The 27,658-nt window shown below is 30.5% G+C and overlaps 1 protein-coding gene across 1 annotated transcript in view; it reads right to left on the bottom strand.

Annotated features, from left to right (window-relative positions):
- nolo (ADAMTS-like no long nerve cord) overlaps positions 1 to 27,435 on the bottom strand; it is a 164,749-nt gene extending 137,314 nt beyond the window's left edge. The window contains exons 1-2 of the mRNA XM_088269845.1: positions 27,385 to 27,435; positions 26,674 to 26,841 (exon numbers count right to left, since the gene is read on the bottom strand). Of these exons, the coding sequence (XP_088125971.1) occupies positions 26,674 to 26,841; positions 27,385 to 27,435 (219 nt within the window). The remainder of the gene's footprint in view (positions 1 to 26,673; positions 26,842 to 27,384) is intronic.
- Positions 27,436 to 27,658: the final 223 nt, after the last annotated feature.

The following is a 27,658-nucleotide window of genomic DNA, read 5'->3' as shown; positions in this document are numbered from 1 at the left end:
AGTTACTAAGTCATTATCATTTAAATTTGACGTAACGTTGATTTGAAATACGTTCGCGTATTTTGCATGACCATTTTATAAATAAAAAATATAATTGTTCATTTGTTCACAATGGTATCCATCACGTTATCAACCGAATACTTTGAAATTTCGACACATTGTCGCATTCAAATACGTTCGTGTTTTTATATAACTTTTTCTTTCTTTCCCATTTTAAAAGACTGAGCCACAGTAACGCTAGTCCGGATATAACTCGCAAGCATAATAAAAAATAGGTTTGTGACCCAAATAAAGGAATTTTTCCATGTACTCGATAAGCGGTTCCGATAAATGTATTCTGAATTTATGTAGGTAGAAAAATTCGAGCGGTCTTTTATTTCGACGTATTGTAAAAATGATTTCGCTTCAATGAGCCCAATTTTTAAATTATGAGGGTTGTAAGGACAATATGTGGGGTTGACAAATTTGTGGTGTACGGGGTATGTGTTTTTTTAAAGAAATAAAATGTAGCAAGCATGATATTTATTTAGAAAATCATTTATTTCTATTTGGCTGAACGAATTAGAATTGTTCTCAATTTTTATTATGGTATAATTTTTAATTTATTTAATTTATTTAACCTACATTATTCAATTTTTTAATGAATCATTTTTGTACAAAATAACATACTTACTTACTGTTTTATTAACGCATTTTTTCTTCACATTTTTGAGTTCGTTGTTTTTCGTTTCTTATTTTTTAATTTTTACCGTGTCTCTTATTTTTTAATTCTTCTTTTGTTTTTTTTTTATATTTTATCTCTTTTGTTTTTTACTTATTTTAATAATTTTAAAATTTAGGATTTTTTTTAAATTTCTTAAATTTTTAATTTATGGTATTTTGAAGCATTTTCTCTTAATTTTGATTTTATCACATTTTCCCCAATTTTCTTAACTTTTTTCTATTTTTAATATATTTTTTGTTAAATATATCTCTTTAGTTTTCAATATTTATCAATATTTATATTTGAAAAAATCTTTTTCTCTCTTTTATAATTAATTGTTTTTGTGCTTATTTTTTTTATTTTTTTTCATTTTCATCTGATCAGTCATTGGCTAATCACCCTTCTTTCATGTGTTTTCGATCACGATCAAGACTACACTGCATTTTTGTGATGCAGTGCCCTATGTACCATCGGGTGCAGATGAGGGTTTGAACGAAAAAATAAAATATTAAATAAAAAAATGGTTGGATATTACTACAAATAAAACTGTCGAATCAATTAATGAGATAAGTTTTCCTTTACGTTTCTTAAGCATGATTATTATGAATATTTAATAAATAGTTTTAGGGGTAGTTTGTGACGTGAAATTACACCCTAAGGACTCTACTGTGGCTGAGCATGTGTACACACGACCCCCTGAGCCTCCCACTTTTCATTATGTTTCTCTTGTCCGAACGAGATGTCTGTACAGTGTATTTTGCAAGTCAAACGATGATAGTTTTCTTTCACAAAATGGCTCTATTTCATTTCAAAGAAAATAATGTTTTTAGTGATTGATTCGGTTACTTTGAAGTTATATCTAAAGTTAAATTTAATTTAAATTTCACTTGATGAATACCACTTTTCCTAAAATCACTTGTGACTTCTCTCACTCCTTTAAACAACGTCATTTATGAAAAATCGCAAATTTTCAGTTGAGCATGTTTTCGGAATGCGCAAAAAATGTACTTTATCTCAGCAAAAACGACATATTTTAAACATAATATTTATCCGCTACAGGGAAAAAGTGTTGTGTTTGCATTTTGAAGAAAAAGTATTGCTTGATATTTTTTTTAAAATAAACTTAATATTTTTCAAATGGAGAAAAAACCTTCGGGTTTTACCTAAAAAGATCTGTTGCACAGTAAAAAGATCAAAAAGTGGCTTGATATTTATTTTTGATAAATTTTATTGTATTTTGAAACATTAAAAAGGATGTCCTAAAAAATCAGGTTTTTTGGTATGTGACGTAGTTGAAAGGAGTGAGCGACATGTGTTTTTATGAATTCAGTAATGTTTCGCCTAGTTATGGCATTCGTTTGAAAATGCTATAACTAGGCGAAAAAATTATCACAATATAATTTTTTTATGTGTTTTTGTTAATAAAATACAATTTAGTAACATGTTACATTTTTTGTAACTTTCTTGTGCTTGTATCGTGAGGTGGTAATACCTCAACCGACGAGGGTTTGACTCTTTTCGCTTCCACCCTTTGACACATTCATTTGTCTTCCAGAAAGGGTGAAACCTTCCCCACAGCATTGTGTTTACCGAACATGAGAGCGCATGCATGAATATTGCAGATGAGGCCGCGTCTGCAATACAAAGAAGACTTGCAAAGCAGCCCGATGGATGTGTGTCAGCCGGGTTTTTGTTGTTATCGAAATCTTTGTGGTAGCCTGAAAACGAAAGTTAAAGCCTGACAGCGAAAGGTAATCTGGCAGTGCACAATGGAGTCCTGATAACAACCCTTATGTATGGAAATGATCCATGGAGTTGGGAAAAAAAGGATGATAGCTGACGGAATGCAGTCGTAATACGATATATATATATATACATAAATATATATATATATATATATATATATATATATATATATATATATATATATATATATATATATATATATATATATATATATATATATATATATATATATATATATATATATATATATATATATATATATATATATATATATACATATATATATATATATATATGTATATATGTATATATATATATATATATATATATATATATATATATATATATATATATATATATATATATATATATATATATATATATATATATATATATATATACATTGTGCAAAGGAGTGAAATAAAAAAAGGAGTGAAATATCTTAATTACATTACATTTTTCTCCTATTAAAAATATTTCTTATTTTGAAAGAGATGATTTAAAAATCGTTTGCATTGCACCATTAGGTGGAATAAAGGTTAGAAGAATAAAAAAGAAGAAGAGAATGAATAAACCTTTAATAAATTATTACTCTGTCCTTTAATAATTATTACACTGTCACGTCGCTACTCCGCAAAGGTAGGCAGAGTGAAAAAACGCCACATCCCCCTCTCTTTGAAAAAATTTGTCGCCTTTTCCATATTTATGCATCTTCTTATACGTACCCGCCGATTGTTATTTTGAAACCCTCATTCGCAACCAATGGTGCATAGGAAACTGCATTATATAAACGCAATGTTATCTTGATCGTTAACACATTAAGGTAATCAACCCTACGCTTGTAACAGTCCAGAGTAATATTGAATAAATATGAATAAATAAACATTAGAGTGAAAATTAATTTTTATTTTCATTTGACACTCCTTTCTTGGAAATCGAACCCGAAATCCTTAGTACGGTAGCCGAGCGTATTGAACATTACACTACGGAGGCGGACTGCGAAACTATATACATAACGTATTTTAGTTTTTTGAAAAATAACGTTTAATATAACGTGTTATTAAAATATAACAACGTTATTAGATTTCAAATTGATGTATACGACTACGCGATCGCATAATTAATAATGGAAAAGTTAATAATTCGTGTTCACTGATTTCATCCGAAAATCGGCAGTATCGTAATATTCGATTTTAAATGATTAAGTTTCTCGGATACAAATATAAACGTTTTCACAATTTGAACGAACTTTTCCGAGTCAGTGATTCTCTTTTATTATGACAACGGAGTCAATCAAAAGCACTTCAGTAGGTACTTAGAGAATATTACGAGTTATTTACATATTTCACAAAATATTACGGTGCTACCAATTTTTTTGTTCTTTAAGTCTCAGCATTCGTTAAGTTGCAAGTCAATTTTCTCTTAATCTAGGTAACATTTTACGTAATCGACTAATTTCTTAAAACACCGTTTTTGCGTTGAAAAATAAGATTTACCAATTTTACATCTCACCAATAGATGTCTCTAGTGAAGTTCTAGTGATTCAAGAACAAGGTTTCTAAATTGGTTCATATATACAGAACTTCCAAGAATTTGAGTAGTGTGGTTGTCAATAATGGGTAGAGTTGGTGAATGTTACACGTGTGTAAAGTGATCACTTAAACCAGCCTATGACGGTCGTCAACCCCGTAATTGCCCAGACTTCCATTTTCTTCTTCATCTTTGATGAGATGTCCAAAAATAATATGAAAATAGCTCCTGTAATTGGAGATAATCCAGATTTTGTGAACAAGTATTTGGACACATTCAAAATGTTGAAAAAATAAGGTTTTCTTCGATACAAGTACTCGTATATGGTTTTGAAAAGAAAAGTGTAGGGTGTTTAAAAAAATATTTTCAAAAAAATAAAAAAATGAGCACACGGCTAACCCTGAGCGCGACTGAACGCATTTTGATTTGAACGCTCGAGACAAACTTGAAATCAGGGCCTTAGTTGATTCGGCAATTACAAAGCGGTAATGTCAATCAATTTTTAATTTAAGTTTTACTTGGTAAATACCACTATTTCTTTACATCTATGATGCGGAATGCATCGAAATAAGTGTCACAATTGATTTTAAGAAACAGTACATACAAACGTAGTAGTATTACTTAATATGATGACATGTAGCCTGGTGTAATGTGACATGTTGCAACTCAATGTAATGTTACATTTTACAACCCGATGTGATGTTACATATTGCAACTTATTGTGATGTTAAATGTTGAACCCAATGTGATGTTACACGTTACAACTCAATATGATTTTACTAGTTGCAACCTAATTTATGTTACAAGTTGCCACCTTATTAATGGACTTGTTGCTACCCAATGTTAAAATACAAGTTGTTGCAACCCAATGTGATGTTAAATAATAATAAATCCGTTACCGCACCCCAATGGTGCATAGGGCACTGCTTCATATAAACGCAGTGTTATCTCAATCGATTACACATGAAGGAAAGGTGATCAGCCCTCCACTTCAGGTACCAGTCCATGGTAATATTGAATAAATATTACAGTGTAAAAATCACTTATATTTATTTGACCCCCCCTGGGAATCGAACCCAGGACCTCCAGAACGGTAGCCGAGCATGCTGACCTGGAGGCGGACATGTGATGTTACATGTTGCAATCCAACGTGATGTTACATATTTCAACAATGTGATGTGACATGATGCAACCATATGTAATGGAAACTGTTGGAAGAAAAAGCAATTTTCCACGTACAAATATTAATGTAGCAAAGGTGAATGTATGATTGAATGTTTTGATTTGTGAATAAATTAGTTTCCAAAGTATATCGTTTGGTATAACAGAGAAGCAGAAGTTTCCAGAAGTGTCGAGGCAACTATGCTTCATATTCATCGAACCCTTTGCAAAATTCATTCACTTCCAAAGTTCTCAAGTACCTATCGAGTATCGAAGTGTATTACATTGTTACAAGTTGCCAAGTATTGGATGAGGAAAACATTGTAAAAGTGTCACAACTTTACGTTTAGATATAACATGTACACGGTGCCCACAAACGTTTACACTCACATTATTTATTTATTAAAAAAATAAATTTCAAACATAAAATAATAAAACCCTTATCCGCACCCCAATGGTGCATAGGGCACTGCGTCATATAAACGCAGTGTTATCTTGATCATTTACACATGAAGGAAAAGTATTCAGCCCTCCGCTTCAAGTACCAGTCCAGGGTAATATTAAATAAATATTACAGTGAAAAAATCGCTTTTATTTATTTGACGCCTCCAGAATGGTAGCCGAGCGTGCTGACCATTACACAACGAAAGCGGCCAAAGTAATTTTATATATTACAAACATAAGTCATACATGTATGTATATATATATATATATATATACATACATGTATGTATAGATATATATATATATATATATATATATATATATATATATATATATATATATATATATATATATATATATATATTTATATATATAAATATATATATATATATATATAAATATATATATATATATATTTATATATAACTATATATATATATATATATATATATATATATATATATATATATATATATATTTATATATATATATGTATATATATATATATATATATATATATATATATATATATATATATATATATATATATATATATATATATATATATATATATATATATATATATATATATATATATATATATATATATATATATATATATATATAAATATGTATATTTATATATATATATATATATATATATATATATATATATATATATATATATATATATAATATTCCCGATGAGTTATTTCGATTTCTTATTTTGAAACATGGGATTAAGGGAACAAGACTTAAACTATATATATATATATATATATATATATATATATATATATATATATATATATATATATATATATATATATATATATATATATAAAATATTCCCGATGAGTAATTTCGATTTCTCATTTTGGAACATGGGATTGAGGAAACAAAGCTTAAACTACAATCATCAAATATTTTTATTGAAAGATTTTTTTTCCTATTTAATTAAAGTTAAGTTAGAAAATGCCACTATTTCAAATCTTTTGTGACGCGTGTTTCGAAGCATTTTGCATCAAAGATTTAAAGAAACAGGGATCTAGTATACGAAATAAAACTTAAATTAAAAATGGATAGATATTACCACAAATTGACTTTTAAATCTATTAATCAGATTGTTTACTTATTCAGAATTCGTGGCAATGTTTTCGGATACATCATGTATTTAAATTTAAAAAATATTTATATTAGGACACCACTGTCTATAATGATGTCTTACTCCAACATATTCATGAATATTTGTTATTTTTTGGATACAAAACAGAATATTTAATAATCAAAATAGAACTTTGTTTTAAAATCACCATAAATATTTTTTTAATAGATAATTATAAAGTCTACCGGTTTCGAAGCTAACCACTTCTTTATGAATACTGATTATACTATATTAATGTCTTGAAAAAGAAACGGTTAGCTTCAAAACTGGTAGCCATTATAATTAAGTTATAATAAAATATTTACGGTGATTTTAAATCAAAATTACATTTTAATGGAAATGGAAAAAGTTATTGCAACACATGTAGAATAATTTATATGTAAGCAACAAAAAAAAGATATATTTTATGCATTGCGAGTTTTGCTACACCGTGTAAAATTTGTTTCCGAAGTCATTTTGCTTGACTCAATAAGTGAAAAGCTTTAAAGAAATTTGGGTTTCAGGATTTTCGTAATTGTTGTTACGCAATTTCGCAAAAAACTTTGGAATATAAATTTCTTAAATATTAAACAGCAAATTTGAAATAATTAAATTTCAACGGCGAATAAATAAGCAAGCTTTTAAAGGAATTCGCTTAAAATAATATTTAAGGGAGTTATCAAAACAGGAAGGCGACTTAATGAATACTATTTTAACTTTCTGATATTTTGTATTACAACTTATATTTTATTTATTAATGGATGAACTTTTTTGATTGTAAAAGTCAATATACAGCTTAATTGTTATGAAACAATATCTTCCAACCAATGAAAAACAGTCCAACTTCGTATTGTAGTGGCTACCGCTTTTGACAAGCATGCTGTTGGTCCCTGGTTCGATTTCCAGGGGAGTCACAATTAATTTTGTTTATTCACTCTTATGTTTATTTTATACTATCGAGACTGATTAATAATTTTGAGACCTTGCTTTCGTGTGTTGAACGTTCAAGACAACACTACCTGTGTTATATTATACATAAAAACTAACTAACCTAACATCACGCTGCTTCTGGCAAGGGTAGGCAGAGACAATAAAACGCCACACTTATCTATTTTGCACACAATCTTCGCCCATGACTCCTGACCTGACCATTTAATTATCAAGTATTTGAAATAATTCATCATGCCAAGAGTTTCTCGGCTTTCAGTACCGTATATTGTTTAAATATAAATATAAATACAATTTTTTTCTTGAATGTTTTTCATTTTATAAAATTAAATTACTTTGTTTTAACCACTTTTTTTATTAAAATTACACTTTTACCTACCGATTTCGACAGGTTTAATGTTTTAAATGTTTTAGAATTTAATAAACCCTGATGATGACTAGGTTATTGTCGAAACCGCTAGGTTGAAGTGTAATTATAAAAAAAGTGGTTTATACGTAGTTATTTAATTTTATAAAAATTAATATACTTATATTTTTAAATATTTATATATATATATATATATATATATATATATATATATATATATATATATATATATATATATCTATATATATATATATATATTTATATATATATATATATATATATATAGAGATATATATATATATATATATATATATATAGATATATATATATATAGATATATATATATATATATATATATATATATATATATATATATATATATATATATATATATATATATATATATATATATATATATATATATATATATATATATATATATATATATATATATATATATATATATATATATATATATATATATATATATATATATATATATATATATATATATATATATATATATATATATATATATATATATATATATATATATATATATATATATATATATATATATATATATATATATATATATATATATATATATAAAACTAAACCGACTAGTGGATTTCATAATAGAGTGAAGAGCTTTGTTGCCATCGAGGAAAGTGTATTCTCGGTATATTTTAAGAGGTACACTTTAGTGGGTATAAATCCGTAATATCTCAAATAAAACGCTTTTATTTCTGTCTTTATCGCGCCACAAAACATCATTCCTGATCTCGCATTATATTTATATAACCTTTCAGGCATCAGGATACTTTATTCATGAGTTGATTTGTTCCCTATCGCTGAAAACCTGAGAACCTGAAGACGTTGCAAGCGTCGCGACTTGGACTCCGAGAGACGACGCCGACGCCTCCTTGCTTTTAGGGGTATAAATAATTCAATGCCTTAAGTTCTGGCAGTGAGACAAGTAGTTTTCAGCATTCGAGCACACATTATCTCCCCTGAATCCTGCGCTCTTGATACTTTCTGTTACTCAAAGCGTCTTTCAGACTGAATGGAACAATAATTTATTCTTTCGATATACAACTCGACATTTTTAAAAATATTTATTTAACAAAAGCTGAAATTAAATACATTCATTTTAAATATAAACAGAACGAAGACGACCAAAAAAGATATGGCACGATCAGATCAATCAGAACCTAAAATCTGGCGGTGTCAAAAGTCTGCGTAATCGGAGGGCATGAATGACCAGATCTATGGATGTGAAGGAGGCGAGGAGTGTATATCAGGGCAGAAGAGTGTGGCCTTCCATCCTCTCTGCCTACTCCTGCAGGGAAACGGCATGATGGTGGAAGTAGTAGTAGTAGTTAAATATAAAACAAGAGTTTAAAATATTTTTCACACATATTAACTGGTTTAATTGTTTTTCAATAGTAAGATTCTTTAAATAATGAAATAAGTGTGAAACTTATTTCAAATAATAAAAAAATAATCTCTTTTCATAAAAAAAGTGATATATTCAAGTTCTATATCAGGTTGAGATACCTTTAAAAAACTAAATAAAATCAAACATGTAAATAAAGAAAAACAAATAGTTTTACATAAATATAACGATTTTCCCCAATTGTTTTGTTTTTATTCATCTACTAGCCAGTCAAATGCCAGATCGTAAGCCCTGAGATGCTCAAACTTCCATCTTCTGTCATAAAAAGGAAAGAATGATACATTTTCGGTATCAAATTGAGATACCATTAACAAACAAATGAAATCGTTAACACACAAAAAAAAACAAAATGTTTAACGCAAATACAACGAATTTAAATCATTGTTTTGCTTTTATTCAACTACTTTCCAGCCAAATGCCAGGTCGTAAGCCCTGAAATGCTCGGACTTCCATTTTCCTTTGTAAAAAAGGGAGAACGATACATGAAAAAAAGGAGAAAAAGTCACTCTTTTTTTGGAGAGGCTTAGCGCATCTAATATTTTAAAAATGTATTAAGAAATTATATTAAATTGTATAAAAAATGTGACCATAATAAATATTAAATAAATTGTTTCAAATCAAGTTGAGACAGACACCTTTGAAAGAAAAACAAGTAAAATCGTAAACATAAACAAGAAAAACGTAAAGTTTTACGAAAATAAAACGATTTTCCGAAATTGTTTTGTTTTTATTCATCTACTTTAGCTGATTTCTGAGTTCTTAAACCGCAGCCATTATTCCCAAAACGTGGAAAAAAGCTCCCGAACAACTTTCCGCTATCTTCCTTAATAACTTGGGCACTTGGCGAAGAATTTTAACGGTTTGACAAATTTTCCGTAATATTTTTCCTTAAGCTCCTCGCGACTCCCATGCCCGCAGGCAAAACACCCCTCGAAACTTTACTTTTTTCCTCCGAACTTTAACAATGTTTTAATTAGACACGTCGAAATAACTTGAACGTGGCACGAATTTTGTGAAATATTATTTTTTCTTAAATCCCAGAGATTTATGGCTAATTTGTCTAGATTTGATTACGGTAATTAATAAAAATCTTCTTTTATATTCACAGATAAAGGTAAATATTAAAAAAAATCGTTAAATGAATTCTCTATTTTATAAATATTTTCAACATTATATTATTTTGAGAAATAAAAAAACTTTGTTTTTTGATCTACCCACATTTTTATTAGCAACCAACTAGTATCGGCAACAAATTGTTGCTGAAAAGTCATAAATTGAACTCTGAAGAGGGAAACAGGTTGTTGCCGAAACTAGTTGGTTGCTAGTAAAAATGTGAGTGGATAAAAAAACAAAGCATTTTTATTTCTCAAAAATATATCAATATGATCCTCACAGTCTATTCAGCTTTCACAGCTTTCAATATTCAAAACATTTTCATAATTTTTTGGTATTTTCTAGCGTTTCTCGAGTATGTGAATATAATCCAGGATTTACATACAAATAAAAGAGTTTCTATAATTTATATTTGAAGCACTAACTTTGTGATTTTCCATTTTATAATCAAAATGTTACTTTGTTTTAAAATCATTGAAAAAAAATCAGTCTTAATAAAGATACGGTTAGCTCCAAAACCAGTAGACACAATAATTAAGTTAAAATAAAATATTTATAGTGATTTTAAAACGAAGTTATATTTAAATTATGAAAGAGTTTCTGCTTAGAAAAAATCTTTTGTCATCTCACCAAAGATGTCTCTTGTGAAGTCAAGCATTTTGTTTCTAATTTGTACAAAATATTTAGATGATCCAAGAATTTGAGTAGTGTGGTTGTCAATCATAGGTAGAATTGGTGAATATTACACATGTGTAAAAGGATCACTTAAACTAGCCTATGACGGTCGTAAACCCCGTAAATGTCCAGACTTCCATATTCTTCTTCATATTTGTTTGATGTTAAATAATAATATGAAAATTTTAAAGTACTTACTATCTGAAATATTGATAACATCCCGATAATATCGCTACAATAATCCATTTCCTTGCTAGAACAAGTTTATGAAGTGTTCAAGAGCCAGATTCAAGATAGCGCAGTGACTGCATGTATACCATATTCTTCTTCATCTGTGTTGAGATGTCAAAAAATAATACTAAATTCATATGCATCAAAGGTAAACAATTTAAATAATATGTTCCTAAAATATATTGAACAATTAAACTAATACGTTCTCATTACCATAGTTGCTCATTACAAACGCGCAATTAAATTCTGTTTATATCTAATATTATTGTTGTTTGTTCAATAAATTTATCCGCCTCCGTAGTGTAATGGTCAGCACGCTCGGCTACCGTTCTGGAGGTCCCGGGTTCGATTCCCAGGGGGGGTCAAATAAATTTAAGTGATTTTTTCACTGTAATATTTATTCAATATTACCCTGGACTGGTACCTGAAAGGGAGGGCTGATCACCTTTCCTTCATGTGTAAACTATCAAAATAACTCTGCGTTTATATGACGCAGTGCCCTCTGCACCATTGGGGTGTGGATAAGAGTTTTTTATTTTATTATTATTGTTCAATAAATTGTATCATGGAACAATATATTTTAGGAACGTATTATTTAAATCTTAAAAGAAATGTGATATCAGAGTTAAGGCATCTTTTACAGATACATATAAGATGGCACGGCACTTATATATGTCGACAGTGCGTAAAGATTTAATGTAAATAAAGATAAGAGAATGATGGATGACTTCATTAGTCAAATCTTTCAACTGCTTTCAGCTTCATTATAAATGTTCTTTTTTCTCTTTTAAGAAGTCTTAACTCAAACAGATTGAGTTATTTTGAAGGTAAATTTAATTTAATATTTTACCAAATGAATAAACCGTTTTTATGTTTTGAATATTGAAAGCATTGACTTTGTGGATCATATTGATATATTATTTCGAGAAATAAAAATACTTTGTGTTCTGATCCACTCACATTTTTTTAACCAACTAGTTTCGGCAACAACCTGTTGCCCTCTTTAGGGTTACATTTATTACTGTAGTAATAAATGTAACCCTGAAGAGGGCAACAGGTTGTTGCTGAAACTAGTTGGTTAATAAAAATGTGAGTGGATCAGAACACAAAGTATTTTTATTTCTCGAAATAATAAACCGTTTTTAATTTAAGTTTTACTAAGTAAATACTACTTAAAATCAAATGTGACACGTGTTTCGATGCATTCCGCATCACACGAAACACTATACGGTGTTTGAAAATGATGCGGAATGCATCAAAATACGTGTCACAATAGATTTTAAGAAATAGTGGTATTAACTAAGTAAAACTTATATTAAAAATGGATATATTTTACCACTAAGTGACTGACTAACCACTTTTTATTGTTAACTTATTTTAGGTCTAAAGAGGTTTGACTTTTAATCTTTCTTTATTTTATTTTTCCTAATAAACTTGCCCCCAAAGATGCCATTCGGGTTGGCAATTACTTTCTTTACATTATTTCGTATTAATTATTCAACGCCATATTCCGAGTATGCCTTTTTTCATCCTAGTTATTTTTATTTCAAATTGAAAAACGTAACTTCAATATATAGGCAGATATGCAGATTGTTTATAAAAATATTAAAATCATTGAGGAAGAAGATTTTGCTCCGAAACTGGTTAACGATTATACCCCCCTGAAACAATTTTATTTAAAATTATTTTTATAATTGAGATGGTATGGCACATAGGGTATAAAAACCTGATCATATAGTGAGCCAGGTAATCGCGATGGATCTTCCTCGAAAGGCATCTAGAGAAAGACCGAAGAATTCATGGATGCTGCAAAAAGATAACATGATTCGAAGAGATGGCCTGGGTGACGTAATCCATGAAAGAATGACCTGAGGACGAGGAGAGCTGACCTCAACAGTCTAAAAAGACGATAAGTTGAAAGGGAGCCAGGAAGAAGAAGAAGACAAAACCATTTTTAATATTTTACATTTTAATTGAGAAACAAATTTTAAGTAAATCAACATAGCTTGTGGAATAATATTTCAAGAGAAATAATAAAAAAATATACAATTATGCATTTCGTTGATAACATCAGAAAATTATGTTGTGACACATTGAAGCTCTTTTTTTTTAATTACCTAACGTCCAAGTGACTCTGAAATCTAGCTACGGCTTATGCAACACCGTTTATCATGTCCCTACTCAGGCTTCAACTTTATAAGTTTCATAGCCTATGCCTACTTGTGAGTGGATTTACTCTTAATGTTTAAAGTTACTATAATTTAACGTAATTTATGAGTGAAAATTCTAGGCAAAAACACTCGCTTGCATTGAAGCTTGAGCAAAAAACAAATAATTTAAAGAAAATATGGTAAAAAAGGTTTTAAATGTATTTGAATAAAAGATACAAGCAGTATGTGAAAAATATGTTGGAACCTTCCTAAAAATACATCAAATTATCGCTTCAATAATCCTATCAAAGCACCACATTAAATAAAGTCATAAAACATGTTTTTCATTTCAGCTTTCAGGAAAGTGAAAATACGCTGAAAAGCAACATTATTGGATTTGATTTCAGACGGAGTGATTCCAGAAAATACTATTATATTGTTTTATACAGCGAAACAAAAGAAAATTCCAAGTTTCAATATCGCCCTGAGAGATTCAAGGGATCAAATTTATTTGAAAACAAAACGTGGTTCGTTAAGTATAACCACGAACATAACTTTTCATAGATATAATGAATTTCATGAAATTATTTTATCTTAATTTAACGTTTTACAAAAGAGGTATATTATATGATATTTATATTTAAAAAATCAAGCTTCATACTTCATAATGTAAAATATATAACTCATATTATTTGAATATTATCAGGTATTATCAGGTATGCCAAATACTTGAAAGTGGTCATTAGGAATCGTAACAATCGGCGGGTATGTATGAGGAGATGTATGAACGTGGAAGAGGCGAAGAATGTTTGCAAGGACAGAGTGGTGTGGCGTTCTATTCTCTCTGCCTACCCCTGCGAAGAAGCGGCGTGATGGTTAGTTAGTTTTTATTATTATTATTATTATTTGAAATTCGTATAGGGAGAGGTTTTAGAAGTAGCAAAAAAGATTTATTTTTCTAAATTTACTGAAAGAAATAACAGTTGAAATATATTGTTAATTTTTTAAATCGAAGTATTTTCAGAAAACCAAAGTAAATAACAAATGAACATGATATTTACATACGAATTAAGGAAAGAATGCAAGGTTGAGATAAGGATTATAAATAAAATTAAGAAAGGTGTGTTGATATATGGTTTGGGCATGAATGAATGAAGAAAGATTTTTTTTCTAACCGTTATCCGCACCCAATGGTGCATAGGGCACTGCATCGTTTTGACGCAATGTTATATTGATCGTTAATTATATGAAGTCAAGGTGATCACTCCTGCGCTTCAGGGACCAGTCCAGAGTAATCTTAAATAAATACAAGAGTGAAAATTCACTAATATTTACTCTCACGCCCCTGGGAATCGAACCTGGGACCTCCAGGACGGTAGCTAAACACGCTGACTATTACACCACGGCGGCGGAAGAATAGTTTAACAAATTTATGTGGCGAATGTGGTTGGTAATAGACGCTGAAGAAGACCGAGGAAAGCTTAGTATCATCAAGTATTTCATACACTTTGAAGTGGTTGGGTCAGGAGTCGAAATAATCGGCTGGTATCTACAATATGAGGAGATGCATGTATGTGGAAGAGGAAAACATTGTTGGCGAAAAGAAACTGGTGTGGCGTTCTATTTTCTTTGACTACCCCTGCGGTGAAGCGGCGTCATGGTTGGTAGTTAGTTAGTTTTAAATATAAAGAAAACTTTCACCCTTTAAACTTTACATTGTTACCTTTTTGCGATTGGTGTACTTCTTATGCTTCACATTTTCAATAAATTTCGTAACTTAGTTAAAAAACAAAAAAAATAGCAAGAGCAGATCTGTCAGGAAGCCTAGATGCTTCTGTATCAGATCTGGGCATGTGGTGGGACAGCTTTCAATGTACTTTTTATGATAACGATCCTAAGCAAAGCTTGTTTTTTTCTTGAAAAATATTTTTTTTCTTCAAAAAACATATGTTTCTTTAAAATTCCCTTTTTGTGTGATTATTTAACATCACCTCACCTTTTGCTGAAAAGTTTCAAGGATATTTTGTTGAAGAAAGATTTATTCGTATGTTATTTGTCACCCTCCCATTTCGTAATGTTTGGGGTGTGTATATGTATGTCAGAAAAAGGATTTAAAGCTTCAAAACCAATATATGTCAGAAATTCAGCTCAATAGCTATCAGAAGCTTCTAAAACTTTTGAAGTTTAAATTTTATATTATTTCGAGAAATAAAAATACTTTGTGTTCTGATCCACTCACATTTTTATTGACCAACTAGTTTCGGCAGCAACCTGTTGCCCTCTTCAGGGTTTAATTAATTACTAAACCCTGAAGAGGGCAACAGGTTGTTGCCGAAACTAGTTGGTTAATAAAAATGTGAGTGGATCAGAACACAAAGTATTTTTATTTCTCGAAATAAAATATCAATATGATCCACAAAGTTAATGCTTTCAATATTCAAAACATTTAAATTTTACACCTAAACATATAGTTGATAAATTGTACTTTCAGCAATAATGGTAAATACTTTATGAAATATTAAAACAATCTTATATCGCCGATTAATGGTGCCTGAGTCTAACACAACACGATGTCAAATATATTTTTTTGACATTTCAATGTAGATGAAGAAGAATATGGAAGTCTGGGCATTTACGGGGCTTACGACTGTCATAAGCTGGTTAAAGTGGTCACTTTACACACGTGAATTTTGCTTAACCGATGTTGAATCAAATAATGGTTGTAACGGGTGGTATTGTTTGCATGCTGTGGCAGTGATTGTCCTGACGAAGAGACGGGTACATCTCGAAACCGGTAGACATAAAAATCTCGGTGAGTAGTTTTATACAAATATTACTAACATTTTTTATGGATGTGGCGTTTAATTTGTAGAACTCCATTTTAATTTGTGTATTAATTTTAAATCGAACACAGATTTTCGTTTGATAATGCCCTGTCGAAACAACTGTCCCAATATTAATTTTTTATGTGTTTTTCTTAATAAAATACAACTTTGTTATTATTTTTTGACATCTCATCAAAGATGAAGAAGAATATGGAAGTCTGGGCATTTACGGGGCATTTACATTATTATTTTATTTATTTTATTTTATTTTATTTACATTTTTCCGTATTCTTTTTCAAATAATATGAAAATAATTCCTGTAATTGGAGATAATCCAGATTTTGTGAACAAGTATTTGGACACACTCAAAATGTTGTACAACTTTGTTGACTCAAAAAATCTGTGTTTGATTTTAAATTAATACATAAATTACTAAAATTTTTGTTTAAAATGGTATATTAAATTTTTTTATAAACTAATCCAAATTTATACTAACATTTGAAAAAAAAAGTTAAATTAAAAATTGAAATAAATAAATCAGAATTTTTCTGTGAGCGACATGTTGGCAAACACAGTATTACCTCGTTTATACGAAATATCTACCGAAGAGAGTCACAATAGTCTGGATTTTCTCCGCATAGAAACTTCTAAATCTCCTTTTTCTATGATTTACTTTATCCGTAGACGTTGCGTAGAGGACAAACTTGCTAAAAATCGCTGCCCTACTTTTGACACTTTCAATCTCTTAAGGAAACTACATTATTTGTCAATTTGCCCGGAAAGTATTGGCAAAAATAAATGTAAGGATAAATCAAGAAACATTTTATGTCAGTTGAAAATATTAAATAAGGTGGCTAGTTTTGTCCGCCTCCGTAGTGTAATGGTCAGCGCTCTCGGCTACCGTTCTGGAGGTCCCGGGTTTGATTCCCAGAGGGGGGTCTTATATTTATTCAATATTACCCTGGAGTAGTACCTGAAGCGGAGGGCTGATCATCTTTCCTTCGTGTGTGAACGATCAAGATAACACTGCGTTTTTATAATGCAGTGCCCTATGCACCAAAAATGGATGATGGAAGTGGGTAGATCTAAAATGCATCGCATCATTCAGCCATGTCTTATTTTTTGACATATCAACACTGTTGAAAAATATGGAAGTCTGGGCATTTACGGGGCTTACGACCGTCATATAACTCCTGTAATAGGAGATAATCCAAATTTGTAAACAAGTATTTTTGACACACTTTTGTCCGCCTCCGTAGTGTAATGGTCAGCACGCTCGGTTACCGTTCTGGAGGTCCCGGGTTCGATTCCCAAGGGGGGTAAATTAAATATACGTGATTTTTTCACTGTAATATTTATTCAAAATTACCATGGACTGGTACCTGAAGCGGAGGGCTGATCACCTTTCCTTCATGTATCAACGATCAAGATGACACTGCGTTTATATGACACAGTGCCCTATGCACCATTGGGGTGCGGATAAGGGTTTTATTTTTATATTTATAAAAATGTTGTAGCCATGTCTTATTTGATTGCATGTCAATTTTTCTACATATAGTTTTATAAATAAATTTTCTAAAATGTTTTCTTGGCACAGGAAAACTCAAAACTGTATATTTGGACATATATGTACAAGTATTTGGACACACTTAAAAAAATGTTTTGAATCAGTACTAAGTTTATTGCTCACCAATGTACTTAAAAAAGGTCACAAATATTTTTCGAAGAAACACATCTAGCAGTGAAACATAATTTCATATCAGCATTTAAATCTGGTCGTCCCATCAGGCCTTTGTTGAACTTAATACGGTCATGCAATATTCAATGAAAGGGTTTTCTACGTATGTGGTTATATTTTAATTTGCAATAAAACAAGTTTCCAATTCCCAGAGCTGGCCCTGCGACCACGGAAGGGTACAAATCATGGGGCTTATTTATTATTCACAAAGGTCATACCGAGTGGTTCACCCGCTGAGGTCACAAGTCCTTGGAATTTTCCTTCCGGGGTGATCTGACCAGGGAAATGCCAAACGTAAAATTAAAAAGAAAAGATATTATTTATTGATTCGGCATTAACTTTGTGGAATGACATGACTATTTTGTTAAAATTAAACACTTGAAAAAACCACTTTATGAGTTTTATTTATATATACTTCTAGTTTCAATTTGTTTCAGTTTTAATTTGTAACAGAAGATGAAAACATCTGTCGTTTTCGAAACTATTCAATTTATTTCGATTTGTTTCAGTTTTAATTTGTACCAGAAGATGAAAACATCTGTCGTTTTCGAAACTAGTCGTATGTATAAATAAAACTCATTAAAGTGGTTTATTCAAGTGTTAAATTTTAATAAAAAAATTTAAAAATATACATTTAAAAAAAAATATTTTTTAGCAGTCACCCAGTAAAAGAATGTTTCTATCAGTGTCAAGTATTAGTAGCAAGTAAATATTATGTTAAAAATATGCCGCTTTTACTGGGATATAGTTCATTTTCTAGGCATTCCGAAAACACGCACAACTGAAAATTAACGCTTTTTGATATATGACGTTGTTAAAAGGAGTGAGCGATATATTTGATATATCTGCTTGGAGAATATGAACATCGTCAAAAGTTGTCACCTTTAAAAAAAGCTTTAGATCATCCGCAAATAACAGAAACCGTGAGTTTAAAATTCAGGATGTCGTGCACCGGTTAGTTTACCCTTTCAGGTATGACTGTAGCACAAATATGAATAATAGTCTAATTAAGATAAGTAATCATAAAACCACATAACTCCAGTATTGTGTTGGATTATAACAAACCTGAGGTGAAAATTTGGCTATACCCAAAAATATCTATCTCATTTATTTTTCTCTCTTTTTGAATCCTTATTTATACCCTGGCATCAAATTAGATCAAAAAAGTTTTGTTTTTAGTAGAATCATTTTTGGTCCTTTTTTCTCCAACCGGTTTCGAAAAGCAAAAAAGTAATAATAATTAAAGTAGTTAAAAACAGAGCTCTTTATTTATTTTATAATATTTTTGTAAATGTGTTACAAAGTGGAGAAGAATTTTGGACAAGAATTTGGAAACACCTTAAATGTTGGGATTAAAAATAACTGGTCGAATTATATATTAAATTCGATATTAAGGTCGAATTATATAAAAAAAGCCTATTTATTATATCTATTTATTGTTTTATATTTCGCCATGTATTAGTTCTGTGTAATTTTTTAATCCTTTTTGTAACTTTCTTGTTTGTGTCCAGTCTTGTAAACCTTAATCCCATGTCCCAAAAAGAGATATGTAAATTACTCATCGGGAACATTATAAACATGACTTATGTTTGTTATGTGTTTTGAATTAAAAATAATGTTGTCAGGCGTCTCCCATTATATCTCCCATGATAAGATCATGCACCTACAAATAAAAGGTCTTTGCTAAATAAAAGCTCTTCCAATTCAACTAAATATGGCACTTGTGAACTTACATGTTTGGATTTCTAAAATTTTTAGTAATTTGGTGGTCAACCACGGGTAGAATGGTGAATGTCGCATATGTGTAAAGTAAACACTTAACCAGCCTATGATAGTTCATAAGCCCTGTTTATACCCAGACTTCTATATTCTTCTTCATTTATGTTGAGATGACACAAATACCTTTCATTAATATGCAGAATATTTCATCCTAAATTTTGATTTAAAAAAATATACTTAAATGTGGAATAGCCATATTTGTTACTCAGCTGTAATTTCTTATTCAAATAAGGTTTTGGCGAAAACTCATATGAAGTTTTATTTAATGTTATTGCTATGAATAAAAATTTCCCCACGTTAATTTAATTTATCAACAGTATTTTATCGCACGATTATTTTAATTATTTTGAGTTCTGTAAGATCAAACGAATTATAATTAAATATGAATCTTACATTATTATGGTTTGATTCCTGCAAATTAAAGTAATCCATATGTGTGGTAATATAACACCCTCTTTATCATTCACCGTTCATTTTGTGTAATTCCTCTTTAAAACACTACTTTATGACTACCAGTTTCTTGATAACTATCCCATGGTCATGTTATTTTTAAATGGTAGTAAACAAAGTTAATAATGAATGGAACGGAGAGTGTTATACTACGATATAGTGTTATATTAATCGTTAAATACATTAAGGCAATATGATCACTCCTGCGCTTTGCGGACCAGTCCAGAGTAATACTAACTAAATATAAAATCATTTATATTTATAATCACCCCCTCCCCATGGGAATCAAAACCAGGACTTCCAGCACGTTAGCTAAATAAACACTCCAGCACACCACGGAGGGAAACAATAAATACGTTTTTTTTATTAATAAAGATATATTTTTTACTCTTATATTTACTATACATTAAATAGTATTGATTCAATATTACCTTGGACTGGTGCCTGAAGCGGATGGCTCATCACCTTTCCTTCGTGTGGTAACAATTAAGATAATATAGCGTGTATATGATGCAGTGCCCTATGCACCATCGGGCGCGGATGAGGGTTTGAAGGAGAAAACAAAGATATTTATTATATAATTATGATTTTATTTCACAATATCCTTGCATTAACACGATAACTATTATAATATGTATATATTTTTATCTTTTTTTTAAAAGAAAAACATTAGTGTTGCTATTTTTTACAAAAGTACTTCCATTTAATGCTATTTCTGTGCGCCTAAGCAGCTCATTATGGAATATAAGTTTCAAATTGTTATATAACCACGGGACCACAACCCGACACAATAATACTATACGGACGCCATCATATCAATAGCAATTTTGAAACAGCACCTTTGAACGGGCTATTTTAAAAACGAACGTGGCCATGTCCTCTGCGGTCTGGAGTACGTAATGCGGGCCATCCCCAGACCTTATTATCTGTGTTTATGGGAAAATGAAAATCTGGATTCGGGGATTTCCTGAAAAAACCACGTCGTAAAGGGAAATTGCGCCTGCTTTCCCATTTCGGAACCGCGTGCACCAATCGTAAAATATGAAATCATATAACCGACCCCCATGCTGGAAATTGAGTTATCCCGGTCGACAAGTATACGCGGGACGAACAAATCACACGAATCTGGGTGATTTCCTCGTTTTGCTGAAAATACGTGAACGAATCCATGTTTTGATTTTAGATTTTTCCGGATTGTTAACTATATAGTAATGTAACATATAATAAATACAATAATTTTTAATAGTTTTTTTTTATTATTCTCCTTCGTCCGCCTCCACAGTGTAATGGTCTGCACGCTCGGCTACCGTTCTGGAGGTCCCGGGTTCGATTCCCAAAGGGGGTAAAATAAATATTAGTTATTTTTTCACTGTCATATTTATTCAATATTACCCTGGACTGGTACCTGAAGCGGAGGGCTGATCACCTTTCCTTCATGTGTAAACGATCAACATAACACTGCGTTTATATGACGCAGTGCTCTATGCACCATTGGGGTGCGGATAAGGGTTTTATTTTTTTAATTTTATATTATTCTCCTTACAGATTATAAACATCTCACAAATCTAAGTGATTTTCTCACCTGGATTTGGTTAACAAATATTCAACAATTCTAGTGGTTTTTTTTTATTTTACTGAAAATACATGTAAAAATCCATAGTCCAGCTTTAGATTTTTCCAGATTGTTAACTATATCGTAATGTTACATATAACAATAACAATAATTTTTCATATTTTTTTAATTATCAGACATTGGATTTTTCAACCTACAAGATATAAAAATGTCTCAAATCTGGTTGATTTTCTATTCTGGTATTAATTTTGGATTTCTTTCAGATTGTCAACTACATACATCACTCACTCCTTTCAAGAACGTCATAAATCAAAAAACTTAATTTATTAGGAGAACGTTTTTAAAGTTCAAACATAAAATAAAAAGTATTAAAAATAAATATCAAGCCACTTATTGAACTTTTTACTGTGCAACAGATCTTTTTAGGTAAAACCTGAATATTTTTTCTTCATTTGAAAAATATTTAGCATATTTAAAAAAATAATTATACAATACCTTTTCTTCAAAATGCAAAAATAACACTTTCTGCCCAGTAGCGGGTTAGTATTAAGTTAAAAATATGCCGCTTTTGCTGGGATATAGTACATTTTCTAGGCATTACAAAAACATGCACAACTCCAAATTGACGATTTTTGATTTATGACGTTCTTGAAAGGAGTGAGCGACATATGTAATAATGTAACATGTAACAATAACAATTTAAAATATTTAATATTTAAATAACTGATAATTGAAATATCTGAACACCGCATTTTTAGTTTTTTTTTATTGCATTCTAGTAGTTTTTTTTCATTTTACGGATAAGACGTGTATAAATCCGTTTCGATTTTAGACACGGATTTAGACATTTTCAAACACCGTACACGGTGTTTGAAAATGATAATACATATTAAAACACGTATCACAATATATTTTAAGTAATAGTAGATGCAGTCATATTACTACTGTTCACTGTATGCAGTAATATTACTACTTTATCTTTTAACTGTTTTTAAAACTGTCAACCAAATGCTTTATTTTTAATAAATTTGATACAAATAATTGGGTTTTATTTCATTACACACGTTCAGTTTCGAAAACTACCGTTGTTTTCATAGAAAGATGAAGGAAATACGAGGTTGGTTGGGTAGTAAATAAAGGAGGGGGGGTTAAGAACGGGATTTTTTGTTAAAGGAAACATGGATAATAATGATGACGTATTTTGAAAAAGTGTGTTATAATTTAGATTTTTATCAGTGTTATTTTTTTTAATAATCAACAAGTCATTCGACCAAGTTAATGTCGAATCAATAAATTCTATGAATTCTTTATGTTATTTTTTGACATCTCATCAAAGATGAAGAAGAACATGGAAGTCTGGGCATTTGCGGGGCTGACGACCGTCATCATCCAGGATTTGGACCTTACATACTGATATTAGAGTTTCTGCTCAATTAAAAGCTTCTTTTCATCTCACCAATAGATAGATGTCTCTAGTGAAATTCTAGTGATTCAAGAATAATGTTTCAAAATTGGTTCATAGATATAGAACTTCCAAGAATTTGAGTAGTGTGGTTGTCAATGAAGGGTAGAATTGGTGAATGTAACACGTGTGTAAAGTGCTCACGTAAACTAGCCTATGACGGTCGTCAGCCCCGTAAATGCCCAGACTTCCATATTCTTCTTCATCTTTGATGAGATGTCAAAAAATAATATGAAAATAACTCCTGTATTTGAAGATAATCCAGATTTTCTGAACAAGTATTTGGACACACTCAAAATGTTGTAAATAAATTATCTGGTCAAATTATAAGCTTAAATAATGAAAATGAAAATGGTATTTTCTGGCGTTTCTCATGTGTGTGATTATGTATGGAACTTCCAATAATTTCAGTAGTGTGGTTGTCAATGAAGGGTAGAATTGGTGAATGTAACACGTGTGTAAAGTGCTCACTTAAACTAGCCTATGACGGTCGTCAGCCCTGTAAAGCCCAGACTTCCATATTCTTCTTCATCTTTTATGAGATGTCAAAAAATAATATGGAAATTAACTCCACATTTACTTCATATTAATAAAAATTAATTCATATGAAGATAATACAGATTTGTGAACTAGTATTAGAACACTCAGAATGTTGTGAATTCTGTATGTCATCATATCAATAAAAAGTGGTACAAATCTTTCATTCGAGACTGTCATTCGAATACTTTACTCTGTTGAACTATTGAGAAAAGTACATTGTATATTCGAGCGCAAATTTTTGTTGGCGTTTGATTTTATGGTCTCGTGATTTCCGCTTATATCATCCGCACCGATTCAATAAAATATTTTCAGCGTATAACGTCATGCAATTTGTCACGTTTAGTTCGAAACTGCCTTTTATCATCAATGTTTACCGTGTCGGAGGGGAAAAGTGCCAAAAGCAACACTTCCGGTATTCTTATTCGTATGATTCAAATAGAAGAAAGGGTACTTCTATTATAACCCCTTCAGTGACAATTTTTCAGCATATTAATTTTTTTAACCCTATATAACTATACTTTATTTGTAGATTCATAGTAACTAAACATTCGTCAGGCGGACTACGCAATTTAAAACCAAACTATATTTGTAGATACATAGTAACTAAACATTCGTCAGGCGGACTACGCAATTAAAAACTATACTTTATTTGTAGATACATAGTAACTAAACATTCGTCAGGCTGAGTACGCAATTAAAAACTATACTTTATTTGTAGATACATAGTAAATAAACATTCGTCAGGCGGACTACGCAAATTCAAAAACCATACTTTATTTGTAGAAACATTGTAACTACACATTCGTCAGGCGAACTACGCAATTAAAAATGATACTTTTTTTTAATAACATTGTAACTTAATATTCGTCAGGTAAACTAAGCAATTAAAAACTATACTTTATTTGTAGATACATAGTAAATAAACATTCGTCAGGCGGACTACGTAATTTAAAACTGTACTCTATTTAAAGATATATAGTAACTTAACATTCGTCAGGCGGACTACGCAATTAAAAACGTGGCGTAGTTTGGTAGATGCTCGATTACAAAACTGGCGTCGTGGGTTCGATTTCCGCCTATTTAAAAATGGATTCAAGTCACATTTATTTTCAATTGGTTTAAGCGTGTGTGATTTATTTTTCACATTAACCTTCCTACCGCAGACAAGCCTGTTGAAGAAGGGGCTTTGCGTGTTATTAATTTTTTTTTAAAATACCAAGCTTAATTATTACATTATAAAATATGCATGTCATGATAAAAATCTTGATGTAAATAACTCATAACTTGAAACGTACAAAGAATTTGTGAACAAAGATATAGACACTTAAAAATATATATTCTTCAAACCCTTATCCGCATTTCAATGGTGCATAGGGCACTGCATCATATACTGGCAGTGTTATCTTGATCGTCAATACATGGAGGAAAGGTGATCAGCCCTCCGCTTCAGGGACCAGTCCAGGGTAATAATAAAAAACCCTTATCCGCACCCCAATGGTGCATAGGGCACTGCTTCATATAAACGCAGTGTTATCTCGATCGTTTACACATGAAGGAAAAGTGATAAGTCCTCCGCTTCAGGCGCCAGTCCAGGGTTATATTGAGTAAATACTAGAGTTAAAAAATCACTATTTATTTGACCCCCCCCTCCTCTGAGAATCGAACCCGGGACCTCCAGTACAGTAGCCCAGCGTGCTGACCATAACACTACGCAGGCGGACAAAAATGTATACAGCAGATTATCTACACCGCGCAGTATAGGGTTAAGACAGTGTTTGCCAACCCGTGGGGCGCATTCGAGGAAAATCATTTCTTCTTTTTCCCTTTTTATTTTTTCTTTATCTTCCTCTCGGAACTTTATTGGCAGTTTTCATAATAGAGACGAGATGACCGCGTACGAAGGGAGCAATGTTTTATTTAGGGCGGTATTAAACTAGAGATATACGAAAGCTTTTGATTGTTCTTTTCGCTATGAATGTGTGTATTCTCCTTTTTGTTCGAGACGGAGCGCCATTTTGCTTATAGAATAATAATTTAGCAGTAAAATTCGAGCGGTCTTACCCAAATAAGCATGATTCTTGTAAAATTGTGGCATTTTTATTGCTTTACTTGCAAATACAACTCTTTCGATGTGATTTATACGATATTTAATATTAAGGGGATATTTTTATGACTGGACGCCACCTAGTATTGTATTGGAAAAAACAATATCAGCGAATTGAATAAAAATACGTTAACATTTATTCATTTATTTTATTTTTTAACATCTCATCAAAGATGAAGAAGAATATGGAAGTCTGGGCATTTACGGGGCTGACGACCGTCATAGGCTGGTTTAAGTGATCACTTTACGCACGTGTAACGTTCACCAATTCTACTCTTTATTGACAACCACAGTACATAAATTCTTGGAAGTTCTATATATTTGAACCAACTTTGATACATTATTCTTGAATCACTAGAACTCCACTAGAAACATCTATTGGTGAGAATTGGTGAACGTAATACGTGTGTAAAGTGATTTAAACCGACCTATGACGGTCGTCAGCCCCGTAAATGCCCAGACTTCCATATTCTTCTTCATCTTTGATGAGATGTCAAAAAATAATATCAAGCTAACCTAACCTAACCTTACCTTGGTTCCTACTTCTTCCGAGTATGAAGGAGTCCCGGTTCGTCCGATGTCTTTCCCTTCAAGGCTCGGTGGAGACTGCCTTCCACTGTAGATCTCGTAATCAGAGGGGGTGGAACTACCCCACAGGACCTGCTGAAAGTTTCCACGGACCGTCGCAATTAGGGATACCTGAAAAAAGAAATATGTCATTCAATAGTTTTTCTTCAACCCTAGTTTACCCTATTTAGTTTACCCTATGACTACAACCCTGAGCCGGATTCAAAATCAATGAAATTTTTAGTCAAATAAAATAAATCCAAAAAAAAGTTTTTTCGGTGATACTTTGTGGCACATTTTATAAATTTTATAAAATTAAACAACTTTATAAATTAAAATTAAAATAAAATTAAAATAAATATAAAATTATTAATTATTAATTATTAAAATTATTACTTTTAATTTGTACCAGAAGATGAAAACATCTGTCGTTTTCGAAACTAGTCGTAAATAAAAATAAAACTCGATAAAGTGGTTTATTCAAATGTTTAATTTTAATAAAATAATCACGTCATTCCACAAAGTTAATGCCGAATCAATAAACAATATAACTTTGTATTTTTTTTAAATATTATTTAATTCGCAGTTTTATTACCATATAATATTAAATTATCTGTCCATTCATACTGCGATGAATTAATATTGTATTTTTATTCTTCTTCTTCCTTCTTTTACATCCTCGGATTTGTCTCTTTCGTTCTCTTGTGATATGGACTGCCAACTCATTTTTTTATTGGTACATTTTTCTCCAACCGGTTTCGACAAAAACCTTGTCATCATCAGGGTTAAAAATGTACTGTTTTTTAAGTATTTTAAGTATTCTGAAAAATACTACTTTAATATTTTTTAATTAGACAATATTATTTATTTAATTTATTTCATACATACATACATTTTTTTAACTTTATGTATTACTCGCTCTTTAGGCATGGCTTGTGTTAATCCGAAA

Source organism: Brachycentrus maculatus, unplaced genomic scaffold (genome assembly GCF_059751285.1).
Source record: "Brachycentrus maculatus isolate JH-2025_06_01 unplaced genomic scaffold, ASM5975128v1 h1tg000365l, whole genome shotgun sequence".
Lineage (NCBI taxonomy): Eukaryota > Metazoa > Arthropoda > Insecta > Trichoptera > Brachycentridae > Brachycentrus > Brachycentrus maculatus.
Note: the sequence above shows the minus strand (reverse complement) of the source record. Positions and strands in the feature narration are given on the sequence as shown.